The sequence below is a fragment of the Armigeres subalbatus genome, chromosome 1 (assembly GCF_024139115.2).
Source record: "Armigeres subalbatus isolate Guangzhou_Male chromosome 1, GZ_Asu_2, whole genome shotgun sequence".
Lineage (NCBI taxonomy): Eukaryota > Metazoa > Arthropoda > Insecta > Diptera > Culicidae > Armigeres > Armigeres subalbatus.
Genome location: NC_085139.1, coordinates 145123927 through 145147598, shown reverse-complemented (window position 1 = coordinate 145147598; position 23672 = coordinate 145123927). Strand labels below are relative to the sequence as shown.

Here is a 23672-nt window from a genome sequence, read left to right as displayed (position 1 = left end):
AAATCATGAGTACTAGTCTTATAAATGAAGAAAAACCATTCTTTATCATCTCTTCATGGTTTTTTGATTCAATTAGAATGTAATCTTTTAGTTGACAAAGTTTTTGGGACCGTCAGAGAACGCGTGAAGCTTTTACGCTCAGTGAATTTTCAGTGAAATCAATCAATATTGGTCGTTTCGAACGCTGTGTGGTGGATAATAATAAGCGACCATGCGTCTCCATGTGCACTCGATTGGATGTGATCGTTTTTCTTTATCTCTTTCATAGTTAACCAATCACATAACAAATCTTGAGTGGCAAAGATTTCTAAAATTGAAATCTAAATATTTCATTGAATTAAAAATAAGAAACAAATTATGTTCTTCCATCATGCCTCAGCCGAACTATTTTTGTTTTGAGATAGTGAATGATAAAAGTTAATTATTATCCAAACTTAGAAGTGATTATCAAATCTGCTTGACAGGCGGCGAACTTGTCCAAGATCAAAAGTCACCGTAATGAAAAAAATGACATTTAAAAAAACGCTACAGGTGGGGTCTTAAGTTTGAGTTTGATATTTTTCGAATTGCTAAGCTTTTTATGCCGGACACTGTCTCCGTGATTTCAATTTCCCTCCAGTGTTCATCAAATAAACTCATTATAACTCCTGTTTTCCAATTAAAATATAATAATTCCAGGTAGAGGTATAATTTTCCTTTGAAATTCTATTTGTTTATCACAATAAATCTTCAAAGTCCCAGCTGAGGAGCGAACTCAGTCAGACGGTCTATTTGTTCACGCGAAGCCGTAGTATATCATTCGTTTCTCCATTACACAGATCCCCCCAGTCAGTGAACCGACCCAGCAGCAATCATGCAACTGTTTCTGTTTCTGTATTTCAGAGCTGATCCCCAGCGAATCCTATACACCAACCCTTCACCTGATTGCGTATAGTGTAAATCAGAAAGGACGCTCGGAGCCAACGATTCTCGAGGACATAGCGATTAATGAAGCTGAAAAAAGGACAGGTAGGTACTTCAGCAATTTTCTTCTTCGAGCGAAAAAAAACTTGGTCCCGACTGACTGAGCGTCCTAGAGTCGGTATAGTGCGACGGCTAGGGAGGGCGAGTAAGGTTGCTGTGTGCAGTGAACCTTCTATTATTAGATTTACTTTCGAGCCTTCGCTCCACGCCAGCTCCGCCACGAACTGGGGGGGAAAGCAACTGGGAACCAAAGAAATGAACTGCTTTCGAATCTCGTGCACCGTTTTGGGCGACGAAAATGGTCAAAGGACATTTGAGAAAGGAAAAGCTGTGTATTTATTTGCCCATTCAAGGGGAAAGCACTACATAATTCGCAAGGATCCAGGATAGTGCAGGAGACGAAATGGGAACCAAACGTCGTTCCAAGTGGATTTTGGAAGTTAGACCCCTTCTTGGTTGCTTATTGCTTATCCAACGATCGCCATTGGCGTCTCAAATTCAGCAAATCAGGTGACAGAACCAATTTACTCCTTTATTCAGAACGTCGGCTGTAACCCATAGGAATGTGTCTCCGGATGATGTATAAAAAAAGGAAAAGGAAAGCAAGGTGGGAGTGCTTAAGAGCCGTGTAAATATTGTCGAGATTTAGAACTGGCTGTACGTGGAACGACCGTCCTAGAGACGGCTTATTGCAAAATAAAGTGCCACATGGGGGTAGCATTTTTATATTGCGATAGGTATAAAGATTTGTTAGTGTTGCAAAAGCATCGTACTGATAAAAAAGGATGAGCTACCACGGCACGAGTTGTTTTGGATGAATCCCAGTGGTATTGTTGTCTAAGATCATGGCAAATGGAATCGAGTGGTCGCATACCTTAAATAACCAATTCTCTGGGATCGTCCGCAATGTGCAATGTTGACCATATTGTCTTATCGACTTATGTTACAAAATTATAAAGAATGAGATATAGTCTTCCTCATGGACAGCCCATTATTGGGATTTGCTCGGATTTCCGAATTATTACTTTGACAATTCGGGACTGATTTGCGATTTGGGCGTAACTTATTTTGTAAACAAACATTGGAAGGCAAATTCCTGCTAAAACAAGCATTTCCCGGGAAAACCACGATATGTATCCGACAGAATGAGCTTTCCTCTATCAGGTAAGAGAATTAGTTTTGGAGAAAAGCATTTGCATTCTTCGGAATATATGAAACAATGTTTGTTTACAAAATAAGTTACGCCCAAATCGCAAATTGGTCCCGAATTACTTCCTAGATCTGAAAAATATGAAATGATTAATGAGAAATGACGAAGTAAGAATATAAGAAAAAATGTCTCGTTTCTCACTACTCACTGTGAATGACTTATTCGGCCGAATGACCTATTCGACCAAATGACCTATTCGACCAAATGACCTTATCAGTCAAATGGCTATTTGTCCAAATGACCTTTTCGGCCAAATGACTTTTCGGCCGAATGATCTATTCGACCAAATGACCTTTTCGGTCAAATGACTTTTTCGTCCGAATGACCTATTCGTCCGAATGACCTATTCGACCAAATGACCTTTTCGGTCAAATGTTTTATTCGGCCGAATGGCGGCTATTTGTCCAAATGACTTTTCGGCCGAATGACCTATTCGACCAAATGACCTTTTCGGTCAAATGACTTATTCGGCCAAATGGCCTATTCGGCTAAATAACTTTCGGCCTAATGGTCTGTTCGACCAATTGGTATATTCAGCCCAACAACTTTCGGGCTAGTGGTATTTGGCCTAACGGCCCTTCCCCGATTTCCTTTGATCACCGTAGAGATAATTATGGTAATACACTGACGAAGTTTATTTACCCATTTTCATATTTTGTTTACGTTTAGACTGTCATCTAATGCAACATATTTGCGGATATTCCGTGCACAATGCAGCATCCACAGTATTGATGCTCTTTTTTCTATTGCAAATGAGCTGAAGTTAATAGTTTCCTTAATAAATTACGGCGAACGATAACGAGAATAAATCACCTGTGATTATTGAACAACGAAAGCGTAAAAATCACTTTCCATTCCATTAGTGGTATTATAACAAATTTAAATTTATGCCTCCACACATTATCCGCTTCCAATACAGCACTTTGAGCTCTAATTCACATCCACCATTTATCTACTAATCGTTACGAATTCCCATGCTCTCGCAAAGGACGTGGCTTGAACGATTGTATAAATCACTCTTATATTTAGTATACTTCGACCCAGCACAAACAAGCTGATTGGGGCTCGGAAGGATGTTCGCAGGAAACAAAAAGAAGTTGCTCGACATTCAATGGGCTATAACGATCGGCCGAAATAAGGGGTCTGCCTTAGGAATGTCTGGACTACTGCACGCCCATTTATTGTGATCGGGTGCAGCATTTTTACAGTATCATTCATCTTGCTGAGAATGAAAAAAAAACAGCATCACTGGGTAGTAAGGAAAAAACGAATCCGTATATTCTATACCGTACCAGAATCAGGCAAGATATGGTGCTGGGCTCTGTTCTGTATTACACATAGGGGCAAAAGATATCTCGTCCACATCCTCAGGAAGGAATTTTTCCACTCTGTGGGAAACGGCCACCGGAAGGAGATTCTCGCTTCAGGAAACTCCATGTCGAGTGTAAAAATAAATTCCACATAAGTTCATGCGGCTGGAGATTAACCGCAACCAGGACACGAAAAATATGTAAACTTTTTTCAGCTATGCACCCTGAATGCATTACAGTGTTTTTGAGTCCTGAACGTTTCTAATGTATGCGCATAATGAGTTTGACACATGAACATAGAGTGAAAGCCATCCGCTTTACACTACTTTATTGATAGCACATGAAGCAAACACCATGTTATACACATAATGAAGTATTCATTGGAATCTATAAACTGATGTTGCCTACATTTTTTAAAGTAAAGTTAAAGTAACTTAAACGAGCGCTGTATTAACATCATAATACTGCAGTATTATGTATGACTAATATTACTTTTCGGTACATCACAAACACTTAAAGGGATTTTTTTTTTGAACCAAATTCAGTACAAATTACTTGAAGTGAAAAAAAGTCAAACCAAAGAGAAGAACTTCAATTTAAACTGTAAGAGCAGCAAATGTTAGTGGCAATCTGTTGGATAAAAAGCAAAATACATCCAATCATATCACAATTTTGCTGAATTCGAACTTTGTCTAAATATGCTCGAGGGTATCTAAGAACCTATATCGAAACTCTGCCATTTGAAATAATCTTGTGACATTAAAACTAATTTGCCGTAAATTTAATAAACAGATAACAAAATGAAAGGCGAAAGCCGAGCAGACCTTTTCTTCTTTGGCGCTGCACTAACCAGAATTCGTGGCGAAGTTGATTCTCGCCCACCGCTTGGCCCAGCTGTAAGCTCACGGCTCAGAGAATATCTGCTCGGCTACTCCACTGGGTCACATTAGTAGGAGCAGTGCGAAACAGCACCGTGGCATGGTCGTTGCCTCTGCACTCATCCGCTTTATTCGAGCCGACGGAGTGCTTCCGAATGGCCATTAGCATCATTTTTTTTACTTTCCCTTATCGACAAGACATACCAGGCATAGTCGACTCCGGTTGATTCAGTGTGGAGGGATGCTCTCCTCGCTTTTGTTATGGACCTTGCGTCCATGGTCGCATGGTATGGCTCAGAACAGACTGTTGGAAAATCGAAAATCGCCCTAGTGTGAGAAGACAAATAATATGTTTTGTAATAAAAAGTTCAAAAATTACCACCATTTGTTTTTATTGTCATGGATGCACATGACCGTGTTTTTTTAAATTCTTCGATAGAAGGACCTTTCAAATGATAGAACTTCAACTCGAACTGATATCTGCGGAAGCCTCTTATTATAACGTGATTTTCGTAATAGATTTGTTTTGAAGAATACCCTTTTTATGTATTGTCTTTTACATACTTACCTAAATACTTATCTTATTAGGAGTCATGCGTAAATTTTATAACGCCATAGGGGGAAGGGAGTGGTCATGTGGTCAAATGGAAGCGTTATAGTCCTTTCAAATTTTCAAGATATTTAATTCAAAAAGAGTAACGTTGGGTCGAAAATGGTAGTTTTAAGCGGTATGTAATTTGTGAAAGAACCGTTAGTTGAATAATCATCTTTATTTTTTATTCCGAACCAACGATATGGTACTTACGAGGGTTTCGCTAAGTCGTACGCCTCGTAAAGTTGTTATGTGTGTACCACATCAATACACGCTAAAAATGAACTACTCAAAATTGAGTCGAATCCGACTCATTTTCATTAAAAACGGGACAACTCAAAATTTGAGTAAAAGATACTACTTCAATAAAATGATGATTTCGCGAAAGTTAAGCTTGGCCTTCCATCAATTTTTAATACGACAGATGCGAATCAAGTTTATCCATCTATCTAAGTGCATTTTACGACAAACAGACTCCTAGTTTAAGTGCAATCATCATTTTATTGAAGTAGTATCTTTTACTCAAATTTTGAGTTGTCCCGTTTTTAATGAAAATGAGTCGGATTCGACTCAATTTTGAGTAGTTCATTTTTAGCGTGTAGCTCCTTGTGCTTCCTGGTTACGGTGGAAATGGGCGTGATCGGGAGTAGTAATCCACCATTGAAAACAGGGTCCGACAATTCAACTGCTACATTAGTGAGTAAAAATATACATATTGGAAACTCATTCTATAAATCGTCGCCGAACCGTGGCCACGTCGTTATTTTGGTAGCAGGGATTGGGTCAACAGGATTTGTTGCAACTGTAGCTGCAACGAACCAACATGGAAACGTATAGTTTCAATTCACCGTACCTCTTGATTATCTGCCTACCTCGTGCTACCACTACCGACGCCGTGAAGAAATCTCAACTAAGAGTTTTTAGAATTCATTTCGAGCTAAGAGCGGCCAGCTAGCAATGGCGATTCAACGTATTTACGAAAAGATTTTAAGATCATCTGCGTAAAATGACCAATGGTTCTTGATAACCGATTGTACAAAGTTGAAATAGATCAAGAAGATCAGTGGTCCTATATGGTTTCCTTAACCGTTGTGTGGCCGGCAAAAAAAAACACCCTTCACAGGCCGGCAGGGTACCCGGGTACCCACGAAACTAAAATGCTTATATCTCTGGTAATTTACAACCGATTTCCACAATTTTGGGCTTATTCCATTCAGAATTTTCTCTTCTATAAAGATGTTAACAGGATGAACCGATCCGATGAATTCGATTCCGGATTTCCAGGAACATGTCCTGCATAAATGATACTGATCGTGGATTTCGGTAGCTAATCAGCTATATGGGTATCAAACTTCTTGAAATTTCATCACTAGATTGATTTTTATCGATTTGGGTCCATCAGAAGTGCAGACTTTCGATTGGCCATTCCAGAACAGGTTCCTCGAGGGGTCATATGTGGCCATGAACATTGTTCAATGGAACATCAACAATATGGGTATCAAACTTCATGAAAATAACTCTTGCGTATATCCTTCATGATCCTAGGCTCACCAGAAAAGTTGACTCCGGAGTGGCCATTCTGGAACAGGCTCCTCGGAAGCCGGGGTTGGTCAAAAACATTTCTCATTGGAACCCCAACAATATGGGTGTCAAACTTTTTGAAATTGTCTCAAGCGTTTATTTCTGATCCATTTGGGTTCATCAAACAAGTTCACCCCGGATTACCAATTCCGGAACAGGTTCCCTGAGGAGTCAAGAATGTTCATAAACATTTTCAGAGCCGCATTTTGTGTTTTATTGTGTGGCTTTCTCAGTCTAATTTAGTCAAAACGATTCGTTTTGTTTTGCCCGACGTTTCGGCCTGTATTTTTGGCCTTTTTCAAGGGTGAACTAAAATAAGAACATGGACTTTAGGAGGTACACAACATAATACATAAAACATAGTAAAATATAACCTACACAGTCTACCTTTTTCGTTATTAAGTTTGCCGTTTTTCACATAGGGAGGGCTTCTCGCAATCCTACAATTGTAACACATAACAACATAATACGATCATAACATAATTCACATAAAAATTGCCTTACAGTTTAAACATTTAGTGTGAGCGTAGGGACTTTGGTAGACACTGCTATTGCACACGACTTGCACTACAATAATATACCGGACTAGACAATGTTCAATGGTTGGTTTAGAGATGGCGGTGTCGGATGCTATAAAATTCTCATCTGTTCAGACTCATTTACACTTTCTGATCTAGTGTGGTGGTGAGCAATTCTTCTGCGAGAGGAATTGGCTTTAACGGCCAATTGTATAGCCGCATTTTGTTTTAAATCAATTTGAGTGCAAAATCAATGCATGGACCACTCATTGACGCCGGGTGACCAGCAGGAGACCCACCATAATATTCCGGACACTCGGAGATATGATCGATTCCAGAAATTCTTCTAGACAGATCTATCACAGATCTAGTCACATCAAAACCAATACATGCACTACTCTTCGATCCTAGGTGGCCTCTATCTGATACTACGAAAGTTTGTTCTAGAAATTTGCGCCTTTTTTATAAACAATCCGTTGTAAAGTAATGTCCAGGGTCATCAATTGATTCCAGGTGGACACTAAGATATCCTTGGGAAGCTCCGAATCATCCGGAGCAGTGGTTAATTCTTGAAATTCGTCATTTGTTGTGAGAGCAAAATTAATGCAAGGGCTACCTGGTGATCCCCAAATGGTGCTCCAGAAGTGCAGGGACATCCAGAGCAGTGGTCAATTATTGGATTTCGTTCTAGAAACTTTCGAAAATCGTTTGTAATAGCAGAAGCAGAGTCTTTGCTCGCGCTTAGAATCATAGGGGCGTAACTGTATTAAGCAGACGACGTATCAACCGCGTTTGTGACCGTGGAGAGATTGAAGCAGAGTGATGCGCTTTCAAATTTATTGACACTATAAGAATGACACTATTATCACATGGTCGCATATGCTCCTGATCTTTGCGAAAGACATTGACTGCATTCGATCACAGGGCAGTAGTGGAGGCTTTTGCCCTAATAAAGCTGGCGAAGATAGGCTAAATTATCGACTCTACCAAGACGGAGTACAAGGTTGCGGGTAAATATAAAGATAGACCTATTGGTGTTAGTGCTAAAGTAGTGCTTGATGGGAAGTTGTTAAAAAATTTGTTTATCTTTGAACACATGACATGTGACAATGACGTTTCCTGTGAAGTGAAAAGCTGCTTCGAACAGGGGCTTCCTCGAATATTGGAAACGAAATTTGCTCTGATTTGTAAGAATGTAAAATGAGGCGGACAGGAAAGCTTTTCGTTTTCGAGCGAAAAGTGCTACGTACAATTCTCGATGAGAAACTAGAAAAAGATGTGTGGGGCAGACGCATGAATCACGAGCTGTATCAAGTGTATAAAGAAGAAAATATTGTGAATCGTATAAAATATGGCAAACTCCAGTGGGCCGGTCACTTAGTGCCAATGTCGGAAGAAAGAATAGCAAAAACCATATTCACCACAGATCCAGAAAGAGGCCAGTGACTTCGTGGAAGGCCACGAACACGCTAGCTGCTGCACGCGGTGGAATTGGACCTGGGAACCCTAAACGTTCATGAAAACTGAAGGAACATCACCCAAGATTGACAATTGTGAAGCTCTACAATACGTTAGTCAAAGGTTGTTTAGAGCTTGTAGTGGAGTGTCTTCACTTGTCATAAGACGATTTCGTACTATCCCATTTTATTCCACCATTTGAAGTGAACGAACGATTTATTGAAAGTCGCAGCATTATTGGATATATTGTGTCTATCCGTTTAGATTGTATCAATCATGCACTCACATTTCTCAACAAGCGATTTCTAAAAACTCACAACTTTCTAGGACGACTTAAAAATTGGCACATCTTCGAAAGTTCCGAAGCTTCCAGATGCTCACCTAACGGCCACACGGTGTCAATGAATGATTCTCAAATTGATTTTGATCGCACACAGCTACAAAAAATAAAAATCGCAGCTTTCTAGGGCGAGTTTCTAGAATTGATTACCTTTTCGGCTATTCCGGAGCTTCTGGAGCACTACTTAGTGGCCTCCCGGGGTCAACGTTCGGTTCTTGAAATGATATTGGTCTCATTTTGATAAGAAAATTATTTTGAGCTTTTTAGTGGAATGTTTTCACCTGTCATAAGACGAGTTTATACAATCCCATTGAATTCCACCACTTAATTGTATCTTGACAGATACGTATTTCGACCTCAACAGTAAGGCCGTCTTCAGTGTCAAGTACGAGACACGTGGTGGAACACGTAAGTGGTGGAATTCAATGGGATTGTATAAACTCGTCTTATGACAGGCTCATTTTGATGCATAAATCGTTTTGTGAAACAGTACGGTTTACGAGGATGAATGAGTATTCCTTGTATTGATTTTGCTCGCTCATTGCTACAACACTAAAATTCTAAAAAGTCTCAGGATAAACTTTCAGAATCGGCAACTTCTTCGGATGTTTTGGAGCTTTCACTGGTCCACTTAGTTGCCTTCTGGTGTCAAAGGGTGGTCCTTGCAATGATTTTGCTGTCTGTCCTCTCCGATCTTCTGCAGCATTTGAAGGTTGTTTTCGAAAATACTGACAAGATTACTCAAACCATCGTAGCTTTCACGCTTCAAGCTTTCCACGGCAAATAGGGAGTCTAGATGGGCCTTCACAATCAGCTTTCTGTTCTCGTATCGCATTTCAAGAGCTTTCCACGCCACGCCATAGTTCGCTGACGAAAGTTCAACCGATTCGATTTCCTGCAAAGCTTCACCAGATAATGCAGATTTTAAATAGCTGAACCTGTCCATATCGGAAAGCTGCTTATTTTCATGGATCAGGCTACGGAAGCTATCCCGAAATGTGACCCATTCCTTAACATTCCCTGCAAACGACGGGAGGCGAATTTCCGGCAGCTTTACTCTTGAAAGAGCTGTTTCAGGACGGTCGTCAAGTTGACCATTCCCAACATGCGTTGAATTAGTTGGTAGAGATATTCGCCTTGAGGATAAATTGGCCTTTACGAAGAAATATCGTTCCTCGAATTTTAGTCAAATTCTGCAAGTTTGCTTCTTCTTGTTCCTTTTCCTTTTCTGGGTCGGCGTGATCATCAAAAGCTTCGTCTGTCAGTAGCTCTATTCGTTCTCGAATGCCATAAAACTCCTTGCAGATGGACTCCAATGTCTCTAAACGTACGTTAATCTGGGACTCGTCTCTAGCCGGATCGTACTGCTTCACAAACTTCTCCAATCCATCCAGCGTATTGAGCACCCGTCGCTCACTCTTGCTAAGCGCCCTCAGTTCGCTCATTATTGCAAATTTCCACCAAAACTGTACTGAGACTAATCACGAGATGCGTAATTAACCATCAATTCAACACTGCACTTTTTTTTCTCAAAAACACTACCGATCGACTCGACGTTCCACACGATCGCGACCTCACGAGACAGTTTGACTGTTCAAACGACAAAGCAGACAGCAGCAATGGGGGAGCGACTAACAATGAAAACAAGCTGAAAAAACCAGCAGACACCAAGACCAATAATCAAGCTAGCAGCGGATGCCACCGGGCTATGTAGCGAAAAGGAGCAAACAATCATGCAACAACGCATGCAATCATTTATTTATTGCCAATAATATCCACATGCAATAACACACATTTCCCAAGTAACACCGAAAACATCATTATTAACGAAGATCTAAGAATGATTGTTGAATAAAGGTCGGGAAAATGAAATACAAAACATGTTATGTTCAAGGAAAGCTATGATAAGGTTTTTGCAAAACATACAGCAATTTGATCAGAGAAGAAGTTTCATACTACATTATCACAACTTGCTGATAACATGACAATTTTTGACTTTTGTTTGGTTTTTTTAGATGTTTCGTTTTACATTCTCACAACATGAAACATGTCCACAGGAAGATTTTACGAACAATGTCATAACATGTTCATTTTTTGACATTCGTTTCATCAGAATATATTCCACAATGATAGAAGTTTAACGTAATTTCAACATCTTTTAAGATCAATGTTATGAACGTTCTTCATCGACCCTGTTGTTTATCGACAACTCGCCATATTGTTTTTCTTTTGCAGATTCGAGAATTTGTTTACATATCCATTTCAAAATTATGCTTCGGCATAGTTATAATTTTCTTCAATCAATGGCGCATGAATTTTGGAGAGATAAAATGAAAAGTTAGCCAATGAAACATGAGCCGCATATAATGTTTCGACCGAGACTTCGAAACAAATTTGATTTATTTATTCAGTTTGTATATGTTTATTAATTTTATTAAAATGGTGTTCATCATTTCATGCATGCTTGTTTTCATTCGTTTTTTGTATAACATTTATTTCTTTGAACGTGTTGGGCAGCATTTTTGTTTTGGTATTCAATTTGACAGAACCATGTTGAAAGTCGGTTACTGAAAACATCCTTAGTACTTAAGTTTAGTATTGTGAATGTGCAATCAAAAACAAGGTTGCAACTGAAAGATGTTAAAAATATCGATAATTTTTGCGCTGTTTGGGTCGTGTGAAAGTAATCAAAGCAGTTTTTCATACCAAAACGTAACATACTATATGTTCGAAAGATGTATTTTTTACACTCATACAACAAACCGTGTTACTTGGGTTCAAACATGCACCAAATACTTCCCAGTATGTCCACATTAGATTGGGCTACTTCGGTCTCGTCGTTGGCGTTCTGGACTTCTTTTGAAGGATTTTGTACAAGATGTCCTCCGCTTCTCCGATGATGGCGTCGCGATTCGATAGCACTAGGCACTAGCAATGGCGCAAAATATCCAATCCAGTTGTAATCCGCCGAATCCTTGATTGTACAACTTCCGCAGAAATCTTCCGAGCCAATCTCGCAAACTAATTTGCCGTCGACTTTCACGCACTCATAGTCTATCGTTCGTTTTTCTTCTACTGTTCCCAGCAAACAGCTGATATCACTCCGATTTCTTTCCACTCAGAAACCGTGTCAAGTGTCCGAAATACACTGATCTGGATCGAAGGACCAAAATGTTCGCGCCCGTCGCGGAAATCTTTCGGACACTTAAAAAATTCGCTAACTATTTATGCAAAACACCCTTTATTACGCAAACACTCGACGATTTTATTACATTAATAGAGCAGACGAGGTGTCTTCCGCGACGATTTATTTCAACTGAGAATTGTTACATATCTGATCAGCTGACACGATTATTGGTATCTATAGAGTATATAACTAACGAGAGCGGAAGAAAACCGACTGCCGCGAGAGAATATGTTTCTCTACTCTCGATCTAGGGATGTCTAAGCTAAATTTCTAAATCGATGTATCTACTCGCTTTAACACCAGATGTTCTAGGCTCTCTAAACTGTTCTGAAGTTTGGATCAATTGGTCTACCATGTCAACTACGCTCGATAGCTATCTGAAATCGACCAGTCATGCCCATCCCATACAAGTCCTTAGAGCCCACGAGTATGATTTGCAACTCAGATATACCCAAATCAGATGTTCTAGGCTCTCCAATATGTTCTGGAGTTTGGATCAAATGGTCTACCAGGTCAACTACGCTCGATAGCTATCCGAAATCGACCAGTCATGCCCATACAATTCCATAAAGCCCATGCGTATGATTTGCAGCTCAGATATACCCAAACCAGATGTTTTAGGCTCTTCGATCTGTTCTGGAGTTTGGATTAAATGGTCTACCAGGTCAGCTATCTGAAATTGACCAGTCATGCCCATACAAGTCCGTAGAGCCCATTCGTATGATTTGCATTTCAGATATACCCAAACCAGATGTTCTAGGCTCTACAATCTGTTCTGGACTATGAATTATTTGGTCCACCAGGTCAACTGCGCTTACAAGTCAGTAGAGCCTACGCGTATGATATGCAACTCAGTTATATCCAAACCAGATGTTCTATGTTTTCCAAACTGTTTTTTTTTTTTAATCCTTATTAACGTGAAGGCCCAAACCGTTCTGGAGTTTGGATTAATTGGTCTACCAGGTCAACTGCGCGCGACATCTATCTCAAATTAATAATTCAAGTCCCTACAAGTCCGCAGATTAAGATTTGAATCTTAGATATACGCACACCAGATGTTCTAGGTTCTTCAATCTATTCTGGAGTTTGAATAAATTGGTCTACCAGGTCAACTGCACTCGATAGCTATCTGACATCAACGAGTTATGACTATACAAGTCCGTAGAGCCCATGCGTTTGATATTCCACTCAGTCTTTCTCAAATCAGATATTCTCGGTTCTCACAACTATTGTGGACTATTAATCAATGGGTCCACCAGGTCAACTGCGTCCGATGTAAATCTGACAGCAACCAATCAATTTATACAAATCCTGGAAGCACTCGTGTACGATTTGAAACTCAGTAATACCCGAACCAAATGTTCTAGGTTTTTCAATTTTTTTGAAGTTTGGACCAATTGGTCCCAAGCTCCTCCAGGAATTTCTCCGGAAGTGTTTTCGGGAATCCTTCTCGAAGTTCCTCCTGGAATTCCTCTGGAAGTTCCTCCACGAATACCTCCGAAAGTTCCAATAGGAATTCATTGTAGGAATCCTCCCGGAAGTTTCTCCAAGAATTCATCCGAAAGTTCCTATAGGAATTCTTCCGGAAGGTACTCCAGGATGTGGATGAATTACGACTGTAAATTTTGAAGTTCAACTTTCGGAGTAGCATTTAGTCGTGAATAATGACGTTGACAATTTTATTTCACAGCAGACGTTTCGATCCAGGGATGGGATCTCTTCACGGCTCGATGGCAGTTAATTTGTTAATTACTGCTATATTCGTACGAAGTTTTGTCACTAGATAAGTGGAAATTATTTCTGGCCCCATTGCACAAAATATAGTTCACTTCGAACACTTTTCGACACTAATTTTGTCACACACTATAGGGGGTGTTTTGCAGCCAGGAGGTGGGTGATTACATCTCATCCCCGGTTTGAAACGTCGGCGATGAAATAAAATTGTCAACGCTACCGCAACCGCAAGTCGAGCACATCTGTATATGGAGGCCCATATACAGATGTGCTCGACTTGCGGTTAGCGGCAGTATAGGCCCCATATTTTTGACGCCTCTAAGTATTTAAAAAATTTAAAGCAAAAAATAGAAAAAAATATGTTTTTCAAAATTGGCCTAACATTTGCCCGATTCTGAACGAACATCGGGTGAATTATTTAGGCCATTTCACAAGTGCAGCACTTTTTCGGTTTTTGTTTTTTAAATAGTTCTTCTTCTTCTTATTGGCATTACATCCCCACACTGGGACAGAGCCGCCCCGCAGCTTAGTGTTCATTAAGCACTTCCACAGTTATTAACTGCGAGGTTTCTAAGCCATGTTACCATTTTTGCATTAGTATTTCATGAGGCTAGCACGATGATACTTTTATGCCCAGGGAAGTCGAGACCATTTCCAATCCGAAAATTGCCTAGACCGGCACCGGGAATCGAACTCAGCCACCCTCAGCATGGTCTTTTTAAATAGTTAGAGGCTTAAAAAATAAGCATTCTTCGGGAAAGGCAATAAAACGAGATACAATTTTTGACGGGAAAGGTCATTTATCGGATGAACAATTAGTTTTCTCCACATTTATTTTTTTCTTTTTCGCTTGAAATTATTGATGCTGAAAAATTGTAATTGAAAATATGACTGGGTTGAGCTGCTTAGGGTCCTTCTTGAGGCGACAGACAATACATTCTGCTAATTGCGACCGGCTATCGGGGTTTCAGTCAAGGGTAAAATACCCTAGCAGCACACACGTTGCACATAGATTACAGTAATGATTACAGATTCAGTCAAAATGAGATTGCTGTAACCAGTTTCACTTGACTTGTGCTGCTCGGGTAGTTCCCCTATCTGCCTACAAATGGTATTCTGCATCAGCGGCACGAGATTCTCACGCAGCAGCAAACAATGATGAAGACAAAAAAAATGTTACAAATCTGGGATTCGTTGTTTTTTGGAAACCTGTCTCAGTTTGTTCGGTGCATGAAATTTGACCGGAATTAATGTAAATACTCAGAGTGACACAGTGGTTTACTGTACTTTTCCCAACACTGCCCCGACCTGCCTAAATACAAATGGCATTCTTATGAAGGCTCCATTCCTAGCTTACACACAGAACCGGGACGGCTGCTGGTCGTTGGCTCGTCTGCGGTAAGAGAAATTAGAACTTCCTTTTTACTACTTAGTCCATATCGGCAGCAAAATAGAATTTCCATAAAGAATTGGAAATTTTCCTTAAAAAATTTATAAATTGACAATAAAGAAATCAGAGTGTAAGCAACAAAAAAATATAAAGTTTTCTCGAATAGTGCCAAATTTCCACCAGAAATCCCGAGTTCTCCACAAAACAAGAATAAACACTTAGAAGCAAAAATTTCAATTTCTAAAGAAGAACTTCGATCGACGTCTGTGGCAGCGGGTCTTAGGCGCCTTTAACATTTATCAGATCTGCTGTCGCAGAGCTCCTTGCAGACAATACCTTTTGGCCTTGTGGAGATATACAATGCTTTAAATTCCAATACAATCTTCTTCTTCTTATTGGCATTACATCCCCACACTGGGACAGAGCCGCCTCACAGCTTAGTGTTCATTAAGCACTTCCACAGTTATTAACTGCGAGGTTTCTAAGCCAAGTTACCATTTTTGCATTCGTATATCATGAGGCTAGCACGATGATACTTTTATGCCCAGGGAAGTCGAGACAATTTCCAATCCGAAAATTGTCTAGACCGGCGCCGGGAATCGAACCCAGCCACCCTCAGCATGGTCTTGCTTTGTAGCCGCGCGTCTTACCGCACGGCTAAGGAGGGCCCCATTTCAATACAATGCTCATCCAAAATTTGAAAAACTAAAAAGTTAAAGTACCAATTGATGAGGAGGGTGTAGTATCAATTCCGGGCATTATTGAAGACTGATTGTTCGGTAGTTCGTCATCGAACGTACTAAACAGTATACACGAACTCAAATTGATCAATTCGGTGAAATTGGGCCGGGTCTCAATTTTCAGTTCTTTCATAATTTATGATTTTACGTTTACTGATATGTGGCTTGGGCGTCTTGACGCTTGAAAATTGTTAATTTGTAGGTGCTCTGAGATAAACAAACACAAATTGACGACGATTATTACCGCACGGTACGGTTAGATAAGCTGGGGTACAATCAACGCTAAAATCAACCTTCACCGCAAGACAGATATAATTTCGTTAGCAAATATCAAAAATCCACGAATTATACGAAAAACTACAACGATCTGTTTCATTCCTTTAGGCAGATGAAGTACCAAAGGTACGTCATGCACATCATTTACTGACTTTCTTATTTTAGTATTGTCGTTCATTCTCAGTTAGTGAAAACATTTTTCTTTTGACGTCAGCGGTATATCCTTTATCAAGACATGTAACATAAAAAAGTGATATATTCAAATTTTATAAGATGCATCAAAAAGTAACTTGTTGAAAATTGAAATACTAATCAGCATATAAATTTAATCCTGCAAGCATCTCATTCCACTAAATAACTCCCAATCCTACTTTGGTAACCTATCCTAAGTCAAACTTTTCCACCAGCACTGTTCGACATTCCCCAGCCTGACAACGTTCTTGACGACACTATTATCCTCCGTTTAGCTACTTTGAAAGAAGCTTGCTCTCATCTTCTAGCCATTCAGAAAGTTCACCCATGGGCGAAAATCATCCAAAAGTTTTTTTTCCTCCTATCCTTCATTCCTTTAATGCTGTGTGGTCAGATGGTGATTTCGGTTCGACGACTCTCCCGAACCTTGCCTCCGTTGATCTTGTCATGAAAGTTTCCACCCTTCATAGCCCGAGAAACATTAAGCCCAAATTGGATGTTACATATCTATTTTGCGATGACATTGGGTTGGGAAGTTTGCTCTTTTATTTTTGGCAGAGCTCCCGAGCTCTGATGGAAAGCTGTCCGATGGGACACTTTTTTGCGGACCAAATTTGTTTACATCATTAGCAAAGTGAGTGATAACTTTAGTTTGGCACACATGACCGTTGTGTAGACCAGCCATGTATGCGTCAGCCAGCGTGGACGGAGTTTGTTGACAACCCCCATAGGACAAACGTACGCGGAACTGAGCGTAACTAAATTAGAACACAGATAACTTTCATCTGCCTTGTGCGAAATCTTACACGTTTGCGAATTGTAACGCATCGTTCGGCTCAAATCTGTTTCTTAATGTTTGCCGTCCCTGATTCATTACCTTCAAACAATTCAATTAATGGTTTTTCTATGCAGGGGATTTATTTGCAATGTACAAAATTTAATAGTTTGCATGATTTCGATCAATATAGAATATAATATAAAATATAAAATGATTTTCAATCGTAAATTCATTGTTCCTTGGCACGAATATGAAAAATGGTTAGCACTCGGTTTGCTCAACGACACTCACCAGAGTTTACAGATCTCATTTACATAGGTATATCTACATTAAAGTCAGCCCATGACTGGCTCATCTTTTTGATTTAATAATATTAAAAACATATATTCATGTAACACTTTCTGAACCGAATAGCAACTAAAGCATTACCCTAGTAACATTTTTGTTTAAAACTGGTTTTATAATACTCTTGTAGAGTAGATTATGCTCTTCAAGGCCGTTATAAAACTAAAAATGTTACTTGGGTAGTATGTATTTTTTAAATAAAATATTCGTAACGCAATCATGTAATTTAATTTGATTATAACTAATAAGCAACCTCTTGTCTAAAATATTCCAAAAATCCACCTTGTTATATGGTTCTCCAAAGCCGGTCTGTCAGCTCTCATAACTAGCTCGATAAACCAGTGTCATTTAAAACGTCCTTCTCTAAAATGATCATTGGCTGGGAGCAACGAGAAGATAAAAAAAAAACAAACACATTGAGACGAGCGTACTGGCCAAGGCGAAAACACATTCCAAGTCGCAGCACATAAGGTTGAGGAAGTTTTATGTCTGTTGGAATTGTTTCTTTCCTGTCTGGAAATGGCTCCCCATTTTGCAATTAAAAAGTTTAGTTTTTATAGACTCCACCAGGCAACCAATCGGTAGAACGTAAACGTATGAAGTGCTCTCCGGGAGGTGTTTGTGTGTGCCACCCACTTCACTGGGAATTGGGGACCAAACTGCCATCAGATTAAGATACATGACAGAGCTTAAACTTTGGCACTTTTTGAGATATCGGGGTGCTTAAAAGCGTCATTACTAATTCATGTGAATGACAGCTGGGGATCGTTATCGCGGCAACTCCTGGATAAAAAAATTCTGCTACAAAATAAGCATCAATGTAAATCATGCTCAGCTGTGTGAGCTTTGGTTGTTTAATGTATTCTGCAAACCGATTTGGCAGGCATAGCTATTTAGATTATTTTTTTTATTATTAAGTAAAATATTCCTTTATTTGCCAGATGGTTTTATCACATAAAATGGGTGCGTATCATACATCATACATGTAATCAAAAACATTGTACATTGTAGATTGATTCATTAGGAATAAATCTATTGATACATGTATTATACTTAAAGGGCATACAATTAAAGTCACTAACCTTTAAAGCTGGTTGCTAGACAGTAATCAGAGAAAACCAAATTCAGTTTGATACACCGCAAGGCAGCTATTCAAAACCTCTTAAAAATCGACAAATATACCAAATACAGTGTACACAGGTTTTAAAGTTATTTCGTGTCGACGTATTCGAAATCCTACTCAGTTTTACAGTAAAATCTTACTTCCCACACCATTCAGCAACCAGGAAACGGTTAGATTCACGCTTCAAATTCGGAACTGTTTGCCAAGTACCTGCATTATAAATCCTCTTTCTTTATGTAGATTCCTAGTTGAAAGCAAACAAACTAATAACTTAGCACCTCTAGTCCCAACACTCCTAGTCCCAGCATCCAGGATGCTTTCATGCTTTCGCAATCCGAGCGCCTAACTGTTCCCAATGGCAACGAAGAAGTGGAAAAAAGCGCACAATTTCTTATATCCACCGTCGCATTCCATCCCGGGGCGAAGAACATCCATTCGTTTCCAATTCCTACCTCCGATCTCAGCGTCAAGTAGTTTACATCCTTGCGCCTTCCGGCCGTTGTGGTCTGGTTAAACCCACCACAGGGCTTTGCTTTACCCGGAAAATGTTGAACTTTCTGCGGGCGTATAGGGTGTTTGATCCGATGCTCGTCTCGTGCGACGGGCAATAGGTTGGAATATATGAATAATAGAAGAAAACGAGCTGTGCTGTTTTTTGTCCAGTCCAAAAAAATGGAAATGGTTTTATTAGTGCTTAGTATGATGAAGAATTATGTCTCCACATGAATTTGTGTTTTGGATCATTTAAGCAACATGTTTGTATGGCAGCACATATTTAAATATAATTGTTTTATTATAGTCAGTGATTAATTTATGGCACGCGTTTTACATAGTACTTGATTTTATTCGATTAGATTGCTAAATCCTTCGTTCGATGAATGTCTGCATACCTGATTGACTACAGCGTCGTTACACATACGCCTGGCGTATTTTAGAGCTCATAATAGTCGGTCTTGAGTGATGTTCCTTCAATTTCCCAAACATTTGGGGTCTCTGCGTATGATTCCACCCTCTACATTCAGCGTGTTCGAAGTCCTACACGAGGTCACCGGCCTCTCTCAAATTCTTTGTTGAATATATTTTTTCTATGCTTTCGTACGAGCTTCGTACTAAGTGACCAGCCCACTACAGCCTATAGTATTTTGTAAGATTCACAGTCTTTTCTTTTTGTTGTTGATACCACGTCTACGCCACATACCATTTTCTAGCTTCTCGTCGAGTATTGAACGCAGTTCCACAAACGCAAACGTCCACCCTTTATATCCACTGTTACAATCATGGTTTTCTGAAGGGCAGCTCGCTTAACTTTTCAAAAGGTCCTAAGTAACATTTTTTTCATGATTTAATTTGAATATTGCAATCAACATATTTCATGTTAATCTGTTGATTGCAATATTCAAATTAAATCATGAAAAAAATGTTACTTAGGACCTTTTGAAAAGTTAAGCGAGATTTCGTTGCGGTCTGCATATTGCAGGAACCAAACCTGGACACGTAAACCCAAGAACAAACCCAAACCCAAACGTAAACCCAATTCGCAGAAGCAATACGTTTTTACACTTCACTTTTTCACTTTTCACTAACAGTGTGACTAACAATGCCAAGTGTGAAGTGGGTAGTGAGACGTCTCACTAATCACTTCGCACTACTCACTTTTTACAGCGAGAAATGAAGAGTGAGAGTTGAGACGTCTCACTTTTAACTTCTCACTGTGAAAACGGCCAAATGACCATTTCTGCCAAATGATCCTTTCGGTCAAATGACCCTTTCAGCCAAATGACCCTTTCGGCATAATGGTCTGTTCGGCCAAATGGTATATTCGGCAAAATAACTTTCGACTTAGTGGTATTCGGCCAATTGACATTCGACCGATCTTGTGGTCCGGTGGTGCAAAGATCTCTTGAAAGATCTCCATCCTGTGCGTTGCCCGGCTATCGCTTTAACCTGTTGCCATGTTAGATTTCGGTCGACTTCTTTTATTTCCTTATTGAGGCTTCGCCGCCATGAGCCTCTGGGCCTGCCTCTGCTGCGATGTCCCGCTGGGTGCCAGTCTAATGCTTGTTTACAGATTTCGTTTCCGCCCCTACGTACAGTATGGCCGACCCAACCCCACTTCCGATCTGTTGCTATCGGGCTCTGGTGACAACGACGATGGAGCTTGTTGTTTAAGATCCAGTTGTGAGGCCACCAGACCCGAATTATATACCGCAGGCATCTGTTAATGAACACCTGCAGCCGTTGAGTGTTCTCCACTGATACACACTATGTTTCACTAGCGTATAATAGCACAGATTTCACGTCAGAGTTGAAAATTCGTATTTTGGTGCGTTCACTTATCTGCCTGTTTTTCCAGATATTTCAAAGTTCGACCGATCGGTATTCGGCCAAACGGACCTTCCCCATGTCATTTGCTGCACGCACGGGTAAAATGGACAAAAATGTCGTTCTGTTCGGCCAAATGACATTTTTGATCTGATGGCCTTTCCTCTCATTTGACCATTTCGGCCAAACGACTTTTTCGGCCTAATGATATTTTCAGCCAAATGATCTTTCCATCTAAACCACTATTTCGGTCAAGCACCATTTTCGGCCAAATGATATTTTCTGGTCCCCCAGAGAAAACGATAGTCTGTGTAATGAGATTCTTTGGCGATTATCTTAATGAGAAACAGTTTTTCATTTGAACCTACCATAGATAGCTTTATCGTTACCCGCGATGTATTTCCAATGCTAATCGTCTTATTGGCGGAAGTCTGGGCGATATTTGGGATGTTCTATTTACCATCTCTCGGACCAGATCTTTGAAGGATGATGTTCCACACTTAGACCTTTGTATATTACATATTCTACGTGACAGTGCGTCGGGTACTACGTTCTTAGTACCCCAAGTAGCACACTTGCCTTCTTTCAAGTGGCCCGGCAGCCCCCTTTCAAAAGGTTCCAAAACCTTCTTTCAAGCGGATGGGAAGCCTACTTTCAAGAGGCTCGGAAACCTACTCTCAAGAGGCTCGAAAATCTCCTCTCAAAAGTCCCGGAAGCCTCCTTTCAAAAGGCCCGGAAACCTCCTTCCAAAAGGCCCGGAAGCCTCCTTTCAAGAGGCCCGGAAGCCTCCTTTTAAGATGTCTGGAAGCCTCCTTTCAAGAGGCCCGGAAGACTCTTCTCAAGAGGCCCGGAAGCCTCCTTTCAAGAGGCCCGGAAGCCTCCTTTCAAGAGGCCCGGAAGCCTCCTTTCAAGAGGCCCGGAAGCCTCCTTTCAAGAGGCCTGAAGCCTCCTTTCAAGAGGCCCGGAAGCCTCCTTCAAGAGGCCCGGAAGCCTCCTTTCAAGAGGCCCGGAAGCCTCCTTTCAAGAGGCCCGGAAGCCTCCTTTCAAGAGGCCCAAGCCTCCTTTCAAGAGGCCCGGAAGCCTCCTTTCAAGAGGCCCGGGATCCGCCTTTCACGAGGCCCGGAAGCCTCCTTTCAAGAGGCCCGGAAGCCTCCTTTCAAGAGGCCCGGAAGCCTCCTTTCAAGAGGCCCGGAAGCCTCCTTTCAAGAGGCCGGAAGCCTCCTTTCAAGAGGCCCGGAAGCCTCCTTTCAAGAGGCCCGGAAGCCCCCTTTCAAGCGGTCCGAAAGCCTCCCTTCCAGAGGCCCGGCCGCCTCCTTTCAAGAGGCCCGGAAGCCTCCTTTCAAGAGGCCCTTTCTCCTTTCAAGAGGCCCGGAGGCCTCCTTTCAAGAGGCCCGGAGGCCTCCTTTCAAGAGGCCCGGAGGCCTCCTTTCAAGAGGCCCGGAAGCCTCCTTTCAAGAGGCCCGGAAGCCTCCTTTCAAGAGGCCCAAGCCTCCTTCAAGAGGCCTGGAAGCCTCCTTTCAAGAGGCCCGGAAGCCTCCTTTCAAGAGGCCCGGAAGCCTCCTTTCAAGAGGCCTGAAGCCTCCTTTCAAGAGGCCCAAGCCTCCTTTCAAGAGGCCCGGAAGCCTCCTTTCAAGAGGCCCGAAGCCTCCTTTCAAGAGGCCCGGAAGCCTCCTTCAAGAGGCGCGGAAGCCACCTTTCAAAAAGCTCGGAAGCCTCCTTTTAAAAGGCCCCGAAGCCTCATTTTAAGTGGTCCGAAAGCCTCCTTTAAGAGGCCCGGAAGCCTCCTTTCAAAGGCCCAAGCCTCCTTTCAAGAGGCCCGGAAGCCTCCTTTCAAGAGGCCCGGAAGCCTCCTTTCAAGAGGCCCGGAAGCCTCCTTTCAAGAGGCCCGGAAGCCTCCTTTCAAGAGGCCCGGAAGCCTCCTTTCAAGAGGCCCGGAAGCCTCCTTTCAAGAGGCCCGGAAGCCTCCTTTCAAGAGGCCCGGAAGCCTCCTTCCAAGAGGCCGGAAGCCTCCTTTCAAGAGGCCCGGAAGCCTCCTTTCAAGAGGCCCGGAAGCCTCCTTTCAAGATGCCCGGAAGTCTTCTTTCAAGAGGGACTTTAAGGGACTCGGAGACCTCTTTTCAAATACTCGGAATAATGCAAATTTTCGAAAAAAAAATCATATATCTCGTCAATTTCCAGCTCAATTTTTCATGTATCTAATGAATTACACTTATTTCATTTACAGCAAAAAAATAGGAAGTACCTCAATTAATGCAAAAATGTGAAGGGGTACCTCTCTAGAAAAAAGTTGAGTACCGCTGGTCTAAAAAATTTAAAATCCATCAGCAAAAAAATAAATAAATAAAATAAATGAAAAGCAATCCGATCATTGATGCATCCAAACAAGGTCAGATTTGAGACAAAAACGGTGTTCAACCCTATAAGTTGTGCAACTGCAGGTCGGTTTTTCTTCTTTGGTTACCCATTCAACTGGATTTTTATTTCGTTGCCTATTGAGCTCAAGAAAAAAAAAGCCCGGCCGACCGTCTAGCATTATTGCTTAGTTTACTTCTTTGACAACAAATCAGAGTCGCGGTTGCACTCAACAAAATGAAACTAAGAATAATGGCAAGTATTAGGAACCGCGTTTGTTCGTGAGGTTATCCAGAGAGATGCATGGGGCATCCAAATCTGGCAGTGCATTATAGGAAATGTTTTCCAAGCTATCTGGTGAATGCACGATGATTATGTGTGTA

General features: G+C 41.0%; 1 protein-coding gene across 1 annotated transcript in view; it reads left to right on the top strand.

The window, feature by feature from the left end:
• LOC134205210 (uncharacterized) overlaps positions 1-23672 on the top strand; it is a 142226-nt gene that overhangs the window by 86352 nt on the left and 32202 nt on the right. Inside the window, exon 10 of the mRNA XM_062680255.1 lies at positions 883-1008. Coding sequence (XP_062536239.1) covers positions 883-1008 — 126 coding nt within the window. The remainder of the gene's footprint in view (positions 1-882; positions 1009-23672) is intronic.